Source organism: Trichomycterus rosablanca, chromosome 7, assembly GCF_030014385.1.
Source record: "Trichomycterus rosablanca isolate fTriRos1 chromosome 7, fTriRos1.hap1, whole genome shotgun sequence".
Lineage (NCBI taxonomy): Eukaryota > Metazoa > Chordata > Actinopteri > Siluriformes > Trichomycteridae > Trichomycterus > Trichomycterus rosablanca.
In genome coordinates, this window is record NC_085994.1 from 28,670,241 (window position 1) to 28,688,128 (window position 17,888).

Sequence of the window (17,888 nt, forward strand, 5' to 3'; positions counted from 1 at the left end):
TAAACTATTAGTGAGGGCAGAATGATTGTCTTAAAAATACACTGTAAAATCCTAAATAAACTGCATCTTTCAAAATGCATGATGATTTTGTGACATGCAAAGTGACACATCCCGCCAGTAGATGATGTATATATTTACATGTAAATATTTACTCATGATCCTAAAATGTACAAAAAGATAATTAAGAAAATTAAGCATGAGGAGGAAATTTAATGAAAGTGAAAACAAGTTTGTGCTTCAGGAAGAGAAACCGGTGCGTCTCTGTGTTATGAGGCCGTGTCTGTGGTAAAGTAGAACAATATAAATGCAGAATTCAGCCTCCAAGAAAAACAGCAATGTGACTGCAATCACAGCAGGATACGTTACAATCGGCCCTTTGAGGGCCACCATAATGCTGATGTGGCCCTCGGTGAAAATGAGTTTGACACCCCTGTTCTAGACCTTCAGCAGTGGTCACAGGACACTGCCTACGGGACACTGTTGGCTGGATGTTTTTGGTTGGTGGACTATTCTCAGTCCGGCAGTGACAGTGAGGTGTTTAAAAACTCCAGCAGCGCTGCTGTGTCTTATCCACTCATACCAGCACAACACACACTAACACACCACCACCATGTCAGTGTCACTGCAGTGCTGAGAATGACTCACCACCCAAATAATACCTACTCTGTGGTGGTCCTGTGGGGGTCCTGACCATTGAAGAACAGCATGAAAGTGGGCTAACAAAGCATCCAGAGAAATAGATGGACTACAGTCAGTAATTGTAAAAGTACCAAGTGCTTCTATATGGTAAGTGGAGCTGATAACATGGACAGTGAGTGTAGAAACAAGGTGGTTTTAATGTTATGGCTGATCGGTATATGTATTATCAAAGGATTAACAGAGCAATAATGTAGTATGTATTAACAGAGCAATTATTGTTTTCCCGCACGGCTGTTCTAGTACTTTCCTGTAATCAGTACTGTATCTTGGTGGCGCTGTGCGCGCGCAGGCTTCGGTTCACCAGTGCACTCGGTACTGAGGAAGAAGAGTCTGTGGTTGGAAAAGGTGCTTTACAATAATGACCCAAGCTGAGAGAGAACAAGAAAATGAAAAAGAAAAAGAGAAAGAGCGAGAAAAGGAGAAAGAAAAAGAACAGCGAGGAGTTAAAAGACCAATAGTTCCTCCTGCTATCCCAGATCCTTTACAAGAGGTAAGCTCGCTGGCTGAAGCTCTACAGCTAATGTCAGCTAATAGGACTTGGCGTGCTATTTAATACCGCGGTTACATTTAACAGTTGGTTTTAACCGATAATCGACAAGCTGAGTGTCCAAATAAATAAAAAACGAAACAATTTGTTTAATATAAACACGCTTTATTTAGTAAATGAAATCAGTGTAACGTAGTAAATTGGTAGTAATGTAGAAGAGTAAGATAAACAAACACTGAGCAGAATCAGTTCAGCTTTTAGAATGTAGATTTTAAAGTGAGTAACAGTTTATTACAGCTGCTAATTGTAAGTACTAAGAACAAAGATATTGGTGATATATTCCTGACAACGTTAGAATATTTATTATAGGATAATTTGCAGAATTTTACCTTTAAATGGTTCCGTCATGGTGCAAAATCAGAGATGCTCACAAGTCACAAAATACGAGTCGAGTCACGAGTCATTAGGCTAGAGTCCGAGTCAAGTCACGAGTCTTTAGGCTAGAGTCCGAGTCAAGTCACGAGTCTTTAGGCTAGAGTCCGAGTCAAGTCACAAGTCAATATAATATACACAAAACATATATTGGAAATGTAGCATAGAAATAAACAAATAATATGTAAGTTCAGATAAAAAACATCAACAGATTAGCGACTGTATTTTGCCATTTTACTTTGTGCCTTTACTTTCCTAGGTACCAGTTAAAAGCTTAAACTGACGTTTTGTTTTCATTGCAAATTACGGCACAGCGGCCAAAATCCCAAACACAGCAAAATATCCATAACCACTGCTTACATTCGCTTATGTTGTTGCTGTTATTTTGCTGACTTTTGTTGTCCACAAGTAATTTTTTGCGAGTCACGAGTCTGAGTAATTTGAAATGAGTCAGAGTTGAGTCTGAAGTCGCTGTGTGTGCGACTTACGTGCGACTCGGACTCGAGTCACAGACTCAAGTCCCCATCTCTGTGCAAAATATCCAAATTATTTTAGGAAAGAAAACCGTAACACAGAGATCCACATGTTTTGCATGCAGTCAGATTCCATACTGACACAAAACAGCTGGATGTTTTTGATTTTAATGTGGAATAGTTTTGTCGTTCATGATTTAAATAATATTAGTGCATAAAATAGTTTATCTGTTTGGATTAGAACTGCAGCCCTTTTTTCTGTGAATGAATATGTAACCAGTCCACTGGCGCATGCATGCTGAGGGTGGGTAAGCGTTTAAGAGTTTATTGGTAAAATGTAAAGTTTGGTTTCTTAAAAAACTATTAAAGCAGCATTTTGTAACCAGAGATGCACTACCAACTGATTGATTTTCAGCTTAACCAAGATTGTTACCTAAAAATAATAAATACAAGAAAAGGAGTGTAATTCGCCCAACTATTGTTTTATCATTGTGGAGAAATTCAGTTATTGTTGCTTCCTAGTGCATTAAGAAAATAATATAATTTTCAACCAATGTATGTTGTTGTGTTTTGGTTTTACTTACTGTTTCTCATGATGATGTTTAACGTTTGAACATGAACTTATTGAAGCATTATGTCTCCCCATTCAGCAAATTCAGATCAACTTGGTTATTGTCATCAGCCCTGGATCACAAACCCTTCGCATAGGCCGAGCTACAGATACCCTTCCTGTTAGTCTTCCACATGTCATTGCTCGTAGACATAAACAGCCCAGTCAAGCTCGCTACGATGATCCTTGGCTTACACGTGAAGGACTGAATGTAAGTTTGGTCTGGTCATAAACTTTATTCTAAATCTAAAACTTTTCATTTTTAAGCTTTGCAACATTTTTCCTGCATGTTTCTAGAGACCAGAGAGTGGTGAGCAGCGACAGAATGGTCTTAAGATGGTAGACCAGGCCATCTGGTCCAAGAAGATGTCTAATGGGGCTAGAAGAACTCCAGTGTCTGCTGAACAGGTTCTATTTGTCTATATGCAGTTGTTATTAGATATCTGAGTAGCTTTAAAGTAATATGTCTGATCCTTATTGTGGACATGTCTCTGTGAATTAACAGGCTAGATTGTACAACAGACAGGTTCGTCCAGCTGTTTTGGACCCTAACTCAAGGATAAAATGGACTAATACCAGTCACCAGCCAGATTACTTCGTTGGAGATGAGGTGAGAAGTGGAACATTTTGAGTTAGACATACACTGATCAGCCATAACATTAAAACCACCTCTTTGTTTCTACACACACTGTCCTTTTTATCAGCTCCACCTACCATATAGAATCACTTTGTAGTTCTACAATTACTGACTGTAGTCCATCTGTTTCTCTGCATGCTTTGTTAGCCCCCTCTTATGTTGTTCTTCAATGGTCAGGACTCTCCCATTACCACTACAGAGTAGGTATTATTTGGGTGGTGGATCATTCTCAGCACTGCAGTGACACTACACCACCACCATGTCAGTGTCACTGCAGTGCTGAGAATGATCCACCACCTAAATAATACCTGTTCTGTGGTGGTCTTGTGGGGTTAAAAAAGTATGTAGAGAAACAGATTGTAGATTGTAGAACTACAATTGTAGAACTACAAAGTGCTTCTATATGGTAAGTGGAGCTGATAAAATGGACAGTGAGTGTAGAAACAAGGAGGTGGTTTTAATGTTATGGCTGATCAGTGTATAATGTAGACTGTAAGATTTTTTTTTTTTATTAATATGTCTAATGCATAGTAGATATGATAATTCATATATTGTACATTATTTTAATGTTTATACATTTACAAAGGTATTTATAATTTGCAATAGACCTTTCACACTAATTATAACACAATATGAAGCGCGGTACGGTTATTTTTCATTAGCAGTAAGTGGTTGCACATACAGGGGTATTTTTATTTAATAAACAAAGCCATTTTAAAGTAAACACTGGGAAAAAACTAATCCATGGCAACTGCATGTGCAGCATCAAAAGATGTCTGTAATCCTGCACATTTACATTTTCAGCATTTAGCAGACGCTTTTATCCAAAGCGACTTACAGTACTGTGACACTATATTGTCTAAGCAATTGAAGCTTAAGGGCTTTGATCAAGGGCCCAACAGTGGCAACCTATGGCAACAGTGGCAACCTTAAACCAGTGACTTTTTGATTACTAGTCCAGTACCTTAACCACTAGGCTACATGACGCCCCTGGAGGTCCAACAGTGGCTGCATGGAAGATCCCGGATTCGAATGTCCAACCTTTTAATTGATAGCACAAAGCTCTTCCCACTAGGCTGCCACTGTCCCACTGTACCATTGTAAGGATTACATTGTAAAGGATTACATTGTAAAACATTGTACAGGATTAGAAGAAAAACAATGTTGCAAATACAGTCTAGTAAAATACAGTATACAATCCCTTGAATAAACATTTCCCCCATTTTTTTATTTAGCTACTTAGACTTATAAATCTGCAAGACATCAATCTGAAGCACAAGACAAGTCCACCTCTGAAGACCCAGAATTAAGATTTTGGAGAGGCCCAGGCTTGAGTCTTAATCTGGGTCACTGGGTTTGAATTGCAGAGGTGCTTTTGGCCGGCCCAGGTATCTACACAGACATTATTGACTGTCTGGTTTGGGAGGTTTTTAGACAGCTAAATTCCTGCAAAAACTGATTCCATGTTTACGGTGTTCATGATGAAACCCATCATGAACACCGTAAACATGGAATCAGTTTTGCTGGTCTTGTCATGTATAACCATTTGTGAAAGGATCTCAAACCATTTATGTAACAAATATGCAAAACTAGAGGAAATCAGAATGGACAAAATAATTTTTATGGCTCTGTGTATGTGTGCTGTAAAGTCTTTGCCTGCTCATACACGTTAAACTTGGCTTTATTTTTATCTCTTTTTCCACACCCAGGCATTACACGTGAACCCCTCAGACTGCTACAGCCTCCACTGGCCTATCTGCCATGGTCAGCTGAATGTCCACAGTGGGCCTGGAGGCTCTCTGACTGCTGTCCTAGCAGACCTGGAGAGCATCTGGTCACATGCCATTCAGAAACATTTAGAAGTCCCTCTCAAAGACCTGAAGGTATGGTGTCCAAACTAATACAGCTTTAATCAGATCAGATCTGTATCAAATTATGGATTTAATGTGATTTTATAGGGCAGGCAGTCCTGATTTTTTTTTTTAATTCTCTGACTTTGTTTTGTCTTCAGTATTACAGATGCATACTGTTGATTCCAGACATCTACAATAGACAGCATGTGAAAGAGATGGTCAATATGCTCCTCATGAAGATGAACTTCTCAGGTAGGAAACCAACACTAAAGTAAAACCAAGAAACACCAACTCCAAAACTTCAAACAAGTCTTATCAGGACCCAACTTTAATTAATGATAAGCACTCTTGGTAAAGATTTATTTTATATTGTAATTGCTTATTGAATATGTTTGTATATTCTTAGTTTCCCAGCGACCTCTGACAGCCTATGCATGCTGCACAACCCCCTCATTAGCTTAGGAGAGTCACAAGTACCACACATCTCCTCTGATACCTGTGAAGACATCGGCTTTATCTTTACACCAGCTGCTGGCAGATTTATAAAGTCTTAGCACATACAGGGGACTATTCCTAGAATTGTTTGTGCTGTAACCAGAGAGTAGGAGGCATTGTTGCAGTGACAACAAAATAAATCCTCCTTCCAGCACTAGTTTTTTCTCCTTAATGCCCTGTTTTAAGTTTTTTGGAGAAATAACCATCCACTTTACTGTGTGTAGAGGCAAAATACGTGTACCATCCTCAACAATAACAAAAGAAAATAATGTTTAACCCATATATTTTTAAGCATATTTACCATATAAATTTTTAGCATATTGTCTAAGAGACTTATTTTCACAATAATTTAATTTAACAATGCACATTTTTGCTCTTTGTAATGTGTGTGTTTAGCAATCATAATACACCAGGAGTCAGTGTGTGCCGCATTTGGCAGTGGACTGAGCAGTGCGTGTGTGGTAGATGTGGGCGATCAGAAGACCAGCGTGTGTTGTGTGGAAGATGGCGTGTCGCATCGAAACTCAAGGTGGGTAGGATAGTTTTGTCTGTAGTGAGAAAGTGAGTGAATCAAAATCAGAAATTTTAGTAATGAGTACAAGTAGTTGATTAAGTTATTGTGTACTAGTTTTAATTTGTAATTAGAAAATATGTTTAGATAAACCTGTACATGATTTTGACCTTACGGTGGATACAAATGGAGTCTCACCAGTAAGAGAACAAACTTTTTTTAAAAATGTTTTGCCATGCTTTGCTTCTTAAAGCAGAGGGTCAAAGAAACAGCAGTGACTAACACAAGTTGCACCCCACCCTACTAAATAGTATGTCTATCCATTAGTTCTAGTATCAGTAGTACAGCTGTACACGATGTAGTATATACAGTGCAGTTTGGGCACAGCCAGGAATTAATTCATGTACTGTAGGACTGGGCCTAATATGACCAAAGATTTTTATCACAGTATTTTTTAAGATTCTGACGATTTCACGGTATATCACGGTATGTTTTTTTATATGTCTGTTCTATATGTCTTATTCTACTGTCATAAGTACATAGAATATAAAAGGTTTTAATTTCACCATGTATATAATAAAGGTTTTGAGTACTATAAGCTTTGCTTGGCCCCACAAAATAAAATAGACACAGTATATGATGGAATCAGTTGCAGTAAATACAATTTTTATTATTTATTTAATATTTAAGTTAGCTCTCCCTTTAACAAATAAAACAACTTTTGCAAACTCCACTGTACAACTACAAACCGTACTGTACAAACCCTGACATACCTGGAATCCAGTGAATCCAGGTTCCTCCGGTGCAAATTTGGTCTTCCACTCTTCATCCTCCATCTGTTTTTGTTTATTTTTTTTATCATATTGAGGAAACCTCTCTCATCTGTTACCACTGTTATGCTAACACTACCTGGCTAACTCGTGAGCTGTATCTAATCTACACGACCGTCACGGCGCTTCATAGCGCTTTTAGCAGCGAACAATATTATATGATTTGCTGCCTACTGAAGCCTACAGCTGTTTTATTAACTATGCTACAGTATGGCGGTATTTGAAAAATCCATATGGTATGAGGAATTAAAACCGGTATACCAAATGTGCCGTCATACGTCCCAGCACTACTGTTTAAACTATTTCAATCTGTCATAGTCTTGCATTTTGTTTTCCATGGTTACTAAATGGAAGATAACATGTCAGTTTGTGTCTTATTTGGTTTTAAAAACTGTAGTAAATGTGGTTTACCACTGCGCCATCCAAGTGCCTAGATCTCAAAGCCAATTTCTGAAACATGTATTCATTTATTATGAAGATGCAGGGTATTTGAGATTTTGTGTCATGTACCAAAATCACAGCATTTTTTGGCTCAATCACTTGTTTCCTATTAAGTACCAGTCATACAATACATGTGTGTGTTTCCCCTGCAGACTTTGTCTTGCATATGGAGGCTCAGACGTGACGCGGTGTTTCTTATGGTTGATGCAGCGGGCAGGTTTTCCTTACCGAGAGTGCCAGCTTACGAACCGTCTAGACTGCATGTTACTGCAGCAACTTAAGGAGACTTTTTGTCACCTTGATCAGGTACACATACAACTAGATGTGATATCTAATTGCAAGCATTTCAGTAGGCTTTTTGTCTAATAAAAACCTTTTCCCTGCAGGACATCTGTGGATTGCAAGACCATGAGTTTCGTACCCGCTTCCCAGAGTCCCCAGTGCTGATCTATCAGTTTCGCCTGGGTGATGAGAAACTGCAGGTAGAGACTTTCTACTTGTATAGTTTTATGAACTGACCTACTCAATCTGTGATTATGATGATTTTATTACCTTTTAAGCCCACCTTAATAGAGTGTTTTATTATTGACTTTTGTTCTGTGATGCTGCAGTATGTAACTTTGGGACATATTAGTATCTCTGAAAAAAATAGGTTCTTGGAAATGAAAGTATTGTAATGTCAGATTTACAAAACATTTATTTAGTAGTTAAGTAGTGCTTTGGTCATGATTACCTAATGACCAGGGATGTTTAAGGTAATCAAGAAGTAAAAAGGCTTCATCAGACTTCTTGACAACAGATAAAAAAATTACTGGGCCTTCAGCACCTATACCAGGTGCTGCTCTACAAGCCTCAAACCTTGTGGACAGCCTTAGGCTTGCTAAATATGAGTGTCCAAAAATCAGTACCTGCTATTGGGATCATGCACATTTTATGGAACATCATTCTCATATCAACTAGAAATAGATTTACACTGCCTTTCAGACCAAGCTGTATTTTTCTATCATCATATTCTTCTATAAATCTGAATCTGATGTTCACAAAAAATTTATGTGACTGATGTGGTGTATTTATTAGGGAAAAAATAGAAAAGTCGATTTTTAATGTAATATTAAAAATGTAAAACATTACAGCTGTTGTAAAGAGCCAAAAGGTTTTAGGGCTTGCCTGAAACATCAAGGAAAGCACTCTTTGAGAAAAGCCTAGGGTTTAGGATTAGTGTTAAGGTGCTTAGTGAGCACTGAATTTTACTGAAATATTATGTGACATTTCTTAGTCGATGATTATATGATGATGGGGAAAATAACTGCTATCCTATATAGGCTCCCATGGCTCTGTTCTATCCAGCTGCATTCGGAATTGTAGGACAAAAGATGACTGCTCTGCAGCATCGCTCTCAGGGAGATTCGCAGGATCCACATGATGAACATTACCTACTAAGTACTCAGAGCAAACAAGACCAGGTACATCATGTCAAACATCTCTAATCCACTTTCTGCTAAATGACAGTGTTGCATGGGGTCTCATAACAGCTTGTTTTATTTAAAGCATTTGTTTGCTTTTTAGATAGATAGATTTTGTGGTACATTACTGGTGTACTTTCTGCTATGACTACACTATATGGCCAAAAGTATGTGGACACCCACTGGAGTTTCTTGCCAAATTCTTCAGTCTCTCAAGATTTTTCTCTTTCAAGTGAGGCAAAGCGCAAATAGTTGTCTTCTAACCCAGAGTAAACAGGCCACCAAAATTACAAAAACCAAATGGTTGCAACATTTCTTTGTTGTTCATGCCTTATTACATAAACACCTGTAAAGTAATGAAGGTGTGTGAAGTAATGACAGCTACACCACCATACAGATGAACTTTGTGGGTATACAATTACTGATTGAAGCTCATCTTTAGCTATGTACACTTTGTCATCCCCTGTATCCCTTTTTAATTGATAGGGAGCAATGACACTAACATGGAAATAACATAGTGAATTTTGTACCTTTGTAAGTGTAGCAGGGGCTGCAGTGTTAGGATTTTTAAACACATCATTCTCATTGCTGGGAGGAGAGTAGTGCTCCAGCCAAAATATATGAAACCAGCAGCATCCTGGGATCAGAAATTGTCCTCAACACACACTGCTCTGTCATTTACTATATTAGTGTCATTGCAGACACTTGTGTAAATAACTGTAAAATTACTTTCAATACATTGCTTTATCAAACAGTTTATTTAAGAGTTGCAGAAGTTGTTCCAGATTCTTGTGGTAAGCCATCCATAAATAATAGAGGCTTCATATTATTGCCCATAATTTTTGGAATGGGCTGTCCAACAGGTTTACAGACAGGTGTCCATTTACTTTCGGCCACACAGTGCCGTACTATGACTATAACTTACTATTACTTAAAGAGTCTGCCATCATTACCTCTTTATTGACTTAGTTGAGGAATATTTACAAATGTGATCTAACATTTACATGTGCTCCAATTTACATCCATTCTTTCACCAGTCCTCCAAATCCATGGAAAGGAAAGGTCTCTCTAAACCCACTGGGTTTGACGGTGAATCCAGCAGCGTAGGGGGTGATCAGACAGAAAGAGGAAACCACAGCCAGGACATGGACCTTGCTCATTCTCAGGGAGAGTCTTTGACAGTTGCCGCTGATCCAGAAGACATGCCCTCTGTCCTACTCTCCAGGAAGTCAGCTATGACACAGTTTGAAGGCAAAGCACTTGGACTGGATAAAGCTATTCTACACAGCATTGACTCTTGTGGTAATTACAGAATCCCATTTTTTATCTTCGAATTAGGAAAAGGATAAATTAATTTAAACCAAAGTTGAAAGAGTAACAGTTTTTGAGGTATTGTTAGCATTGTGCTTTGTCAACAACACAGGAGTTTTTTTTCTCCCTCTCAGCTTTTTTCAACCATTTTGAACTGGTTTCGTTTAGGCTTATTAGGATCTTGTTGCTATTCTGAGAACCTGCTGCATTTTTACCAGTTTTTATTGAAACCAGATATTCATAATCAATGGAGGGCATTACACAACGCACAGTGGAATAAAACAATAGCAACAGAGCCTTTCCTTTCTAGTGCTGCTTTGCAGTTTATTTTAAAACTCTAGAAAACATAAAATACATAACAAACGCTGTGGCTGCGTCCAAAATCGTATAATTCCATACTGAACAGTACGCGAAAGCAATATCCGAGAGCGGTTAGTATGTCTGAATACATAGTATACATTAAACAGTACACGAAAAGTACCCGGATGGCCTACTGCATGGGCAGCCATTTTTGAGTATGCAAACGATGCACACTTACGGTCCGATAATGTATCCCATAATACAACTGGAGCTGCAAAGGCGCTCGTAGCGAAGAAGAAAGATGGCGGAAAGCGGCGTAAGACAAACATTATAAAGGTTATGATTAAGTACAACCCTGAATAACGTTGAGTAGCTTTGTGGAGAACGACAAAATTAATTTTGTGGCCGCTCAGGTGGCGCAGCGGTAAAGTATACGCTGTTCACCAGAGCTGAGATCTCGAATACTTCGTATCGAATCCCAGCACTGCCTGCCGGCTGAGGCTGAGTGGCCACATGAACAACGATTGGCCTGTTGTTCAGATAGGGGTGGGATTAAGCCGGATGGGGACTCTCTCTCAGACTAGTGCAATTACGACCTCCGCTGGCTGGTTGGTGGCACCTGCACGGAGATGGGAAAGGAGTGCGGTAGAGGGTGTGGCTCTCTGTATACAGCGCTGTACTGCACTGCACTCGTCAAGTTTAGGTGATTAGATGTTCAATTGCTGTGCACGTGTCGGAGGGGGCGTGGAGCAGCCTCGTCCTCCCCAATCAGGAGCGGGGACCAGCATTAGTGAGAGGATGATTGACGGGCAGAAATTGGATGCGCTAAAGTGCGAGATTAAAATGGTCCGATTTTAAAATTGTTATAACTGTGGCAATGAGACGTCATGCATCACGTGACGTTGGTAAGATGACGGACATAGTACGTACGAGGTTGCGTGCATACTGCACACTTGCGTACTGGAAGAGCGTACTGCTTTACTGGCCAAGCAGTGCGCACTGCCTCAAATTTAGTACGTACTGTTTAAGTATGCGATTTCGGACGCAGCCTGTGTCTTCAGCAGACCACTGCACACTTTTCAAGGGTTTCGCCATTGTTGTTTTTTCTTCCTCTTCAACTTGACACACCAACAGATGTTATCTCGGTTTTTTGGTTCAGAACCTATTTATTTTCATGAAAATGTGTCAAACTGTTTAAAATTGGGTATGCGAACTGTCTGTGCGTAAACCTTAGGTTCCTTTGATTTTAAAACCAAGAGTTATGAGAGAGGTCAATTTTGTAATGTAATACCTCTTTGCCCTACTGAGTTATGCTATGTTAGTTCTCCAAAAAGTCTTCAGATTTTCTGAAATACAGAAGGGTGCTAGTCAGTGATGGCATAGTTACCTTGAAAAAGTAATCTGATTACTGATTACTGATTACTCCTTTAAAAAGTAACAATATTTCAAAGATATTCCTTTGCAATACTTTATCATTTGGCTGCCAACTTGTGTGTACTGATGAGACTCAATTGAATCCCAGAACATGCTAGTGTGAATGCATGGAAAACAAATTTTAATTTTCTTTCAAGAATATGATACAGACTGACCAACACTATTACGCTAAATCAGCATTGAAAATTTACTTTACTTTTAATAGCCTTCTACAATGCTGGAGCTTCTTAAAATGGAAGATTTTCTTTTAAATAGAAGTGTTATTTACCTGCTATTAAATTGTTTTCCAACAAAATCCGCCCAATTTGGCGGATAATCGCCCAATCTGGCAACACTGGAATGCGCAGAGCCAGCTGGCGCTTTTACTCGTAGCGCGCCACGAATACTACTAAATAGTACTACTTCTGTAATTGTGTTGGTGGTTGACATTTATGTTGAGTGTATTACTGCACTGTTTTGGTGAAGAACTACTCATCTGAGGTGCGCTGCTCCTGCGTGCAGAAATGCTTCCGCAAAAAAATTGCCGGCAAAGCGGTGGTGGGGGGGACAGAGGGGTGGCCGAAGATTACTTTATGGTGGCCATGGCAACCACTGGCCACCCCCTGGCTCCGCCCCTGCCAAGAAGAAAGCAAAAATATATTTTCACTAAGGAAAATGACAAAAATAGTAACGCACAGTAACTTGGATAAGTAACTTTAATCTGATTACTGGATTGGAAATAGTAACGCGTTAGATTACTCGTTACTGAAAAATGTGGTCAGATTAGAGTAACGCGTTACTAAGTAACGCGTTACAGACCATCAGTGGTGCTAGTAGGCCCATTTGCAAATTATCCAGTGCAACTCGTTTAGTTTGGGTTAGGCATTTTCCTTTCTTGAGGTCTTTGTTCATAAACCCTAGGTTGGGTTGATTTGAAGTTCATGAGGCCTGATAGAAATAAATATTCCTAAATTTAATACTTATTTAGGGCATGTTATGTTATGCTGTGCATAGCTGTAAGCCAGGTTTCGTCATTAGACATCATTGCCGGACTGAAATGATGCCTTCTGAGTTCAGACATGTTGGAGAGGCGTTTACTAATCTGTAGAATTTCTCAACAAACATGGATGTTATGCATTGGTCATTGATTGACAGTGCAATGGGGGGGGCTGTTTTTACTTTTTTAAATTTGTATGAGTTGTTATTTAAAGGTGAAGTAATTACAGCCCTCACTACTACAGGTTTACATACTGCAGCTTTAAAAAGACATGCTGCTTAAAAGTACTGTTGACTTGTGAAATATTAGATAGCTACAAGCGGGTGTTTTGGACGATCTGGTTGCAGAGCAGTAAACAACACTAGCCCTCTACCACTGGGATCTAGGGTTGCCATTCTGTCTGGCGTGTTACTGCACTGTACCCAGTGTTTCTAGGTAAACTGGGCGCACTACAATCCTAAACCCTAAAACATGGTAATGAAATGAAAGAAGTGTTTGTTGTATTTGTTCAATTTGAATTGTTACCAATTCTTTGTTACTCACACAGGCATTGACTATCAGTTTTTTTTGTCAACTTATTTATTTATCTTATTTATTTTTCACCTTCAATAGCATCAGACGAGACAAAAAGGAAGATGTACAGCTCTGTGCTGGTGGTGGGTGGTGGTCTCATGTTTCATGGAGCACAGGAGTTCCTTCAGCATCGCATTCTCAATAAGATGCCTCCATCTTTTCGGCGTATGGTGGAGAACGTCGAGGTCATCACGCGACCAAAGGTATATAGTTTAATGCTTGCATACAGTAACACAAAGAAGTGAAGAAGCCTGAGGGCTCAGGACAAGCATGCACTACATTGTCAAAAGTGTGTGGACATGCCTTCTTATTATTGAGTCCAGGTGTATCAATATCAAATAAATTTAGTGCTTCCAGCAGTTTGAGTAAGGCTTGACTGTGCCCCTGTACAAAATAAAAATCCTAAAGACATGGATTGATGTGTTTGGTTTGAAGAATCTCTAGTGACCTGCACAGAGCCCTGACTTTAACCTTTGTTTCCAGTTAGGAACAGGCACAAATTCACACAGGCACACTTCAAATTTGCTCTTATAGCCTCTAACAGGGGCATGCAACTCCATATTAAATCACATGATTTTGAAATAGGATGTTTAACAAGTTTGTAGTCAGGTGTCCACATGCTTTTGGCCATGTAGTACATCAATGCATGTTTTACTATTTTAGAAACTTTCTTTAAAATTAAACTTTCCAAAGTGTCCTCCATTGCCTTTTAAAGTCTGTTTTATTGGCACTGTTATGTCAGTATGATTTTGTGATTGATGTAATTTGACTGTGTAACTGTTGTTGAAGAATCTTACTGTGTAATCTGACACTGAGCACATGCTATTGTACAGTATGTCGGATAAAATTGGAGATCTCGAGCTCTCGTTTGAATCTTAGATCTGCTATTGGCCAGCTGGCCACCTACACAGACATGATTGGCTGTTCTGGGATAGGGTGGATCAAAGGGTTTCCTCATTGCTGCTGCAACTGTGGCCTCTGCTGGTTGGTCAATGCCGATCCCTCTCTGAGCTTGCCTCATGCAGGTGAAAAGAAGTGATTGTCTACTACACATACCAGATGGTGTATATGTTAGGTATGGTCAGAGTAGAGCAGCAGTAAATAACATATAACTGGGTAACTGTATACTAGATTGGGAGGAATCACACAGTGTGAACAAAACCACTTGTAACAGATGCAAATATGTAGTGCAGCAGGAATAGCAAGACTGAACAAGACACTATATAGTGGTGTAGTTCAGCTCAAATAACCTTAATGTTCTCATTGTAGGACATGGACCCTCGCCTGACAGCTTGGAAAGGAGGTGCGGTGTTGGCGTGTCTGGACACCACTCAGGAACTGTGGATCCACCAGAGAGAATGGCAGCGATTCGGCATCCGCATGTTTCGAGAAAGAGCAGCTTTTGTCTGGTGAAATGGAGTGTGAGTGGATGTGTTGGACACGTGTAAATATGTCTGTTTGTATCTGAAACCAGGGCAGGTGCAGCTCATTAATGAGGCTTACACACAGGTAAAAGCTCCAGTGTTCCTCATTTCCCCACCCCATCAGAATACAGGGATACACCAAGTCATGGTTTAAAACATTATGTAATTATTTGTTCTTTAAAGACATTTATTAATTAGTGTTTATGGCAACCAAAATCCCTTTTAAAATCATAGAATTAACATTTCATTTTATTCAATTCTTTAATTTTTAATTTTTTGCAGTCACTTCTGTTTGGCACTTTCCTAACGAGCTGGTGTTCTATCCCGTCCTTTTAAAAGAAAAAGAAAATGAACAACAAACATGCACATAAAAACCCAATGCACCCAGTACACTTAATTGTCCCAAGTATGTGAACACCTAGACATAAGCTTATTAGACACCACATTCCAAAACCATGGGCAGTAATATGGAGTTGGGCCCAGCTTTGTGGCTAGACAAGCTAGGGAATTTGTGCTCACTCAATAAAAAATGGAATGAAAACCCAATATAATTCTACACTTTTCCTATTTTGTTGAGCCATTTATAGCCTAACTTAAAAAAAGCTGTTATGTTAAGGCCAAATACTAGGATTCCTAGGAATACTCTGATTCTGATTGATTGATTGATTCGTTGTCTAATAAAACTTAAAGAATGCACAGCCGATTAAAATCATGAGCAATCCAGACTAAGTAACAGTTATTAACACTTAGTAATTCACAGCAAACCTCTCCTTTTTTATATATATATATATATATATATATATATATATATATATATATATATATATATATTAGGGCTGTCAAACGATTAAAATTTTTAATCGCGATTAATCTCAGAATTTCATATAGTTAATCGCGATTAATCGCATAAAAAAAAAATCTGTGTAAATGTTATAGAAAACAAGGATTTTTAAGTGAAATGTTACAGTTAAAATGGTGAACACATTTTATGCTAAATGTACTGATGTTAAAAACTGCTGGGACAAGAGAAAACTGTTTTATTCACTCACATACTAGGCAGTAATACTATCCAGTGGTTTAATGGACGTTTCTACACGAACTGAGTGTGTTTAGACTAGGGTGGCCAGATTCATAGTAACAAAAAGGAGGACATTACACCCCAAAAAGCCGGACATCATATTAGGAACAGGGGGACATGCTACTGCAACACACAGAATGAATCCAGAACCCATATAACAGAGTTTTTGACCAATTTAAGCAAGAATTATATAACAAATGACTGTTTTACTCACTAAATGTTGTGTCTTTTCATATTTAGGTCAGTTCATCGCTGCCTCAAAAGTTTACTTTTTGGCATTTTCACCGCGTTCCTGATCATGAGAGCTGAGTGATTGACTCAGGTAGCGGTGTTTACAAAACCGAGAGGGCGGGCGAAATTCAACCACCCAATCACAGACTAGCATTTAGAGGGCGGACCTTCTCCGATTGGCCAGTGGTAGCTCTATAAGGAGTCAAATGAGGCTGTTAAACCAATGAAATACAAAGCATTTGTTTCGACATGTACCTGAGCCAATGGTAAATAATATTGATCAAAAATGAAACCAGTTCACTCCAAAAGGAGGATTTTTAAGTGTCCGTCCTAGCGTTACGTGAATGGAGGACTGGCAGCTTCTTTATTATGCAAGTGCATTACTACGACGCTCGGTAACATAATGTTAACAAACCGCAAATAAAAAACGGTGGCAAGTCCGACATTAAAACGTTTGTTCTACCAGTCAAGTCTCAACATGAACTAGAATTTGCGTTAACGGCACTAATTTTTATAATCGCGTTAAATTGAGATTGCGTTAATGCGTTATTATCGCGTTAACTTCGACAGCCCTAATATATATATATATATATATTTTGTTTATGCATTTTCTCCCCTTTTTCTACCTTTTAGGGTGTCCTATTGCCTGATTGCGCCACGCTTCCTCTCCACCAATGCCGATCCCCGCTCTGATTGAGGAGAACGAACCTAACCCACGCCCCCTCCGACACGTGGGCAGCATGCCGTATGCATCTTATCACCTACACTTTGTCGAGTGCAATGCGGATCAGCACTGTGTACGGAGAGACACACCCTGACAGCACTCTTTTCCCATCTCTGTGCAGGCGCCATCAATCAGCCAGCAGAGGTCGTAATTACATTAGTTATGATTGAGTCCCAATCTGACTTTTTAATATCCCACCCCTATATAAACAACAGGCCAATCATTGTTCATGTGGCTGCTCAGTGCAGCCGGCAGATCCCAGCTCTGGTTCCAGCGTGTGTTTTTACTGCTGAGCAGCCTGCAAACTTCTCCATTGACATCAACTTCTCTTTTCAATTCAATCAGCTATTAAAAGTGCATTTTGGCACTAGTGGTTACAAGGACAACAGCAGATTGTGTTTTCCCCAATGCAACTATAGGATCATATGCTAATAACGAGCCAGTCTGTGTTTTTTTTTCTTTTTCTGATGTTCTGTGTTTGTTTTATTCTTTAGAAATCTCCAGCTTATTTGGAATAGTAAGAACCATAAATATTGACCAGGGCACCTTAAAAGAAATCTGTCATTTTAATACAGTAACCAATAGGATTCTTTTATTTGTGGAATACTTCCTCATCCCTTTATTGTACCAGCCCTGTGTGAAGCTCATTATTTCACAATGAATTTGTATAGCTGCTGTATATTTACGTAATTTGCTAGTTTAATAGCAAAGCTTTGTACCTGTTGTTTTTTATATGAATGCAACAAATAATGTTGATTAAAAAATGTCATAGAAAAACAGCCAGTAAATAAAAAGTTTTGTAATTGTACTGTGATTTTATCAACTTTACAAAAAGGACAAAGTGTATTTTTTTTTCTTTTTTTTTCTACAGACTTGCAATGTAATCTAAAAAAATCTAACCATTTA

The 17,888-nt window shown here is 38.9% G+C and overlaps 1 protein-coding gene across 1 annotated transcript; it reads left to right on the forward strand.

Annotated features, from left to right (window-relative positions):
• Positions 1-943: 943 nt before the first annotated feature.
• On the forward strand, positions 944-17,790 carry actr8 (actin related protein 8). Its single transcript, XM_062998561.1, has 14 exons — positions 944-1,189; positions 2,742-2,912; positions 2,999-3,109; positions 3,207-3,311; positions 5,048-5,221; positions 5,350-5,443; positions 6,083-6,215; positions 7,621-7,774; positions 7,855-7,950; positions 8,791-8,931; positions 9,969-10,233; positions 13,565-13,728; positions 14,795-14,946; positions 16,892-17,790. The coding sequence occupies exons 1-13, from the start codon at positions 1,058-1,060 to the stop codon at positions 14,936-14,938; spliced, it is 1,884 nt and encodes a 627-aa protein (XP_062854631.1). The 5' UTR covers positions 944-1,057; the 3' UTR covers positions 14,939-14,946; positions 16,892-17,790.
• The last annotated feature ends 98 nt before the right edge of the window (positions 17,791-17,888 follow it).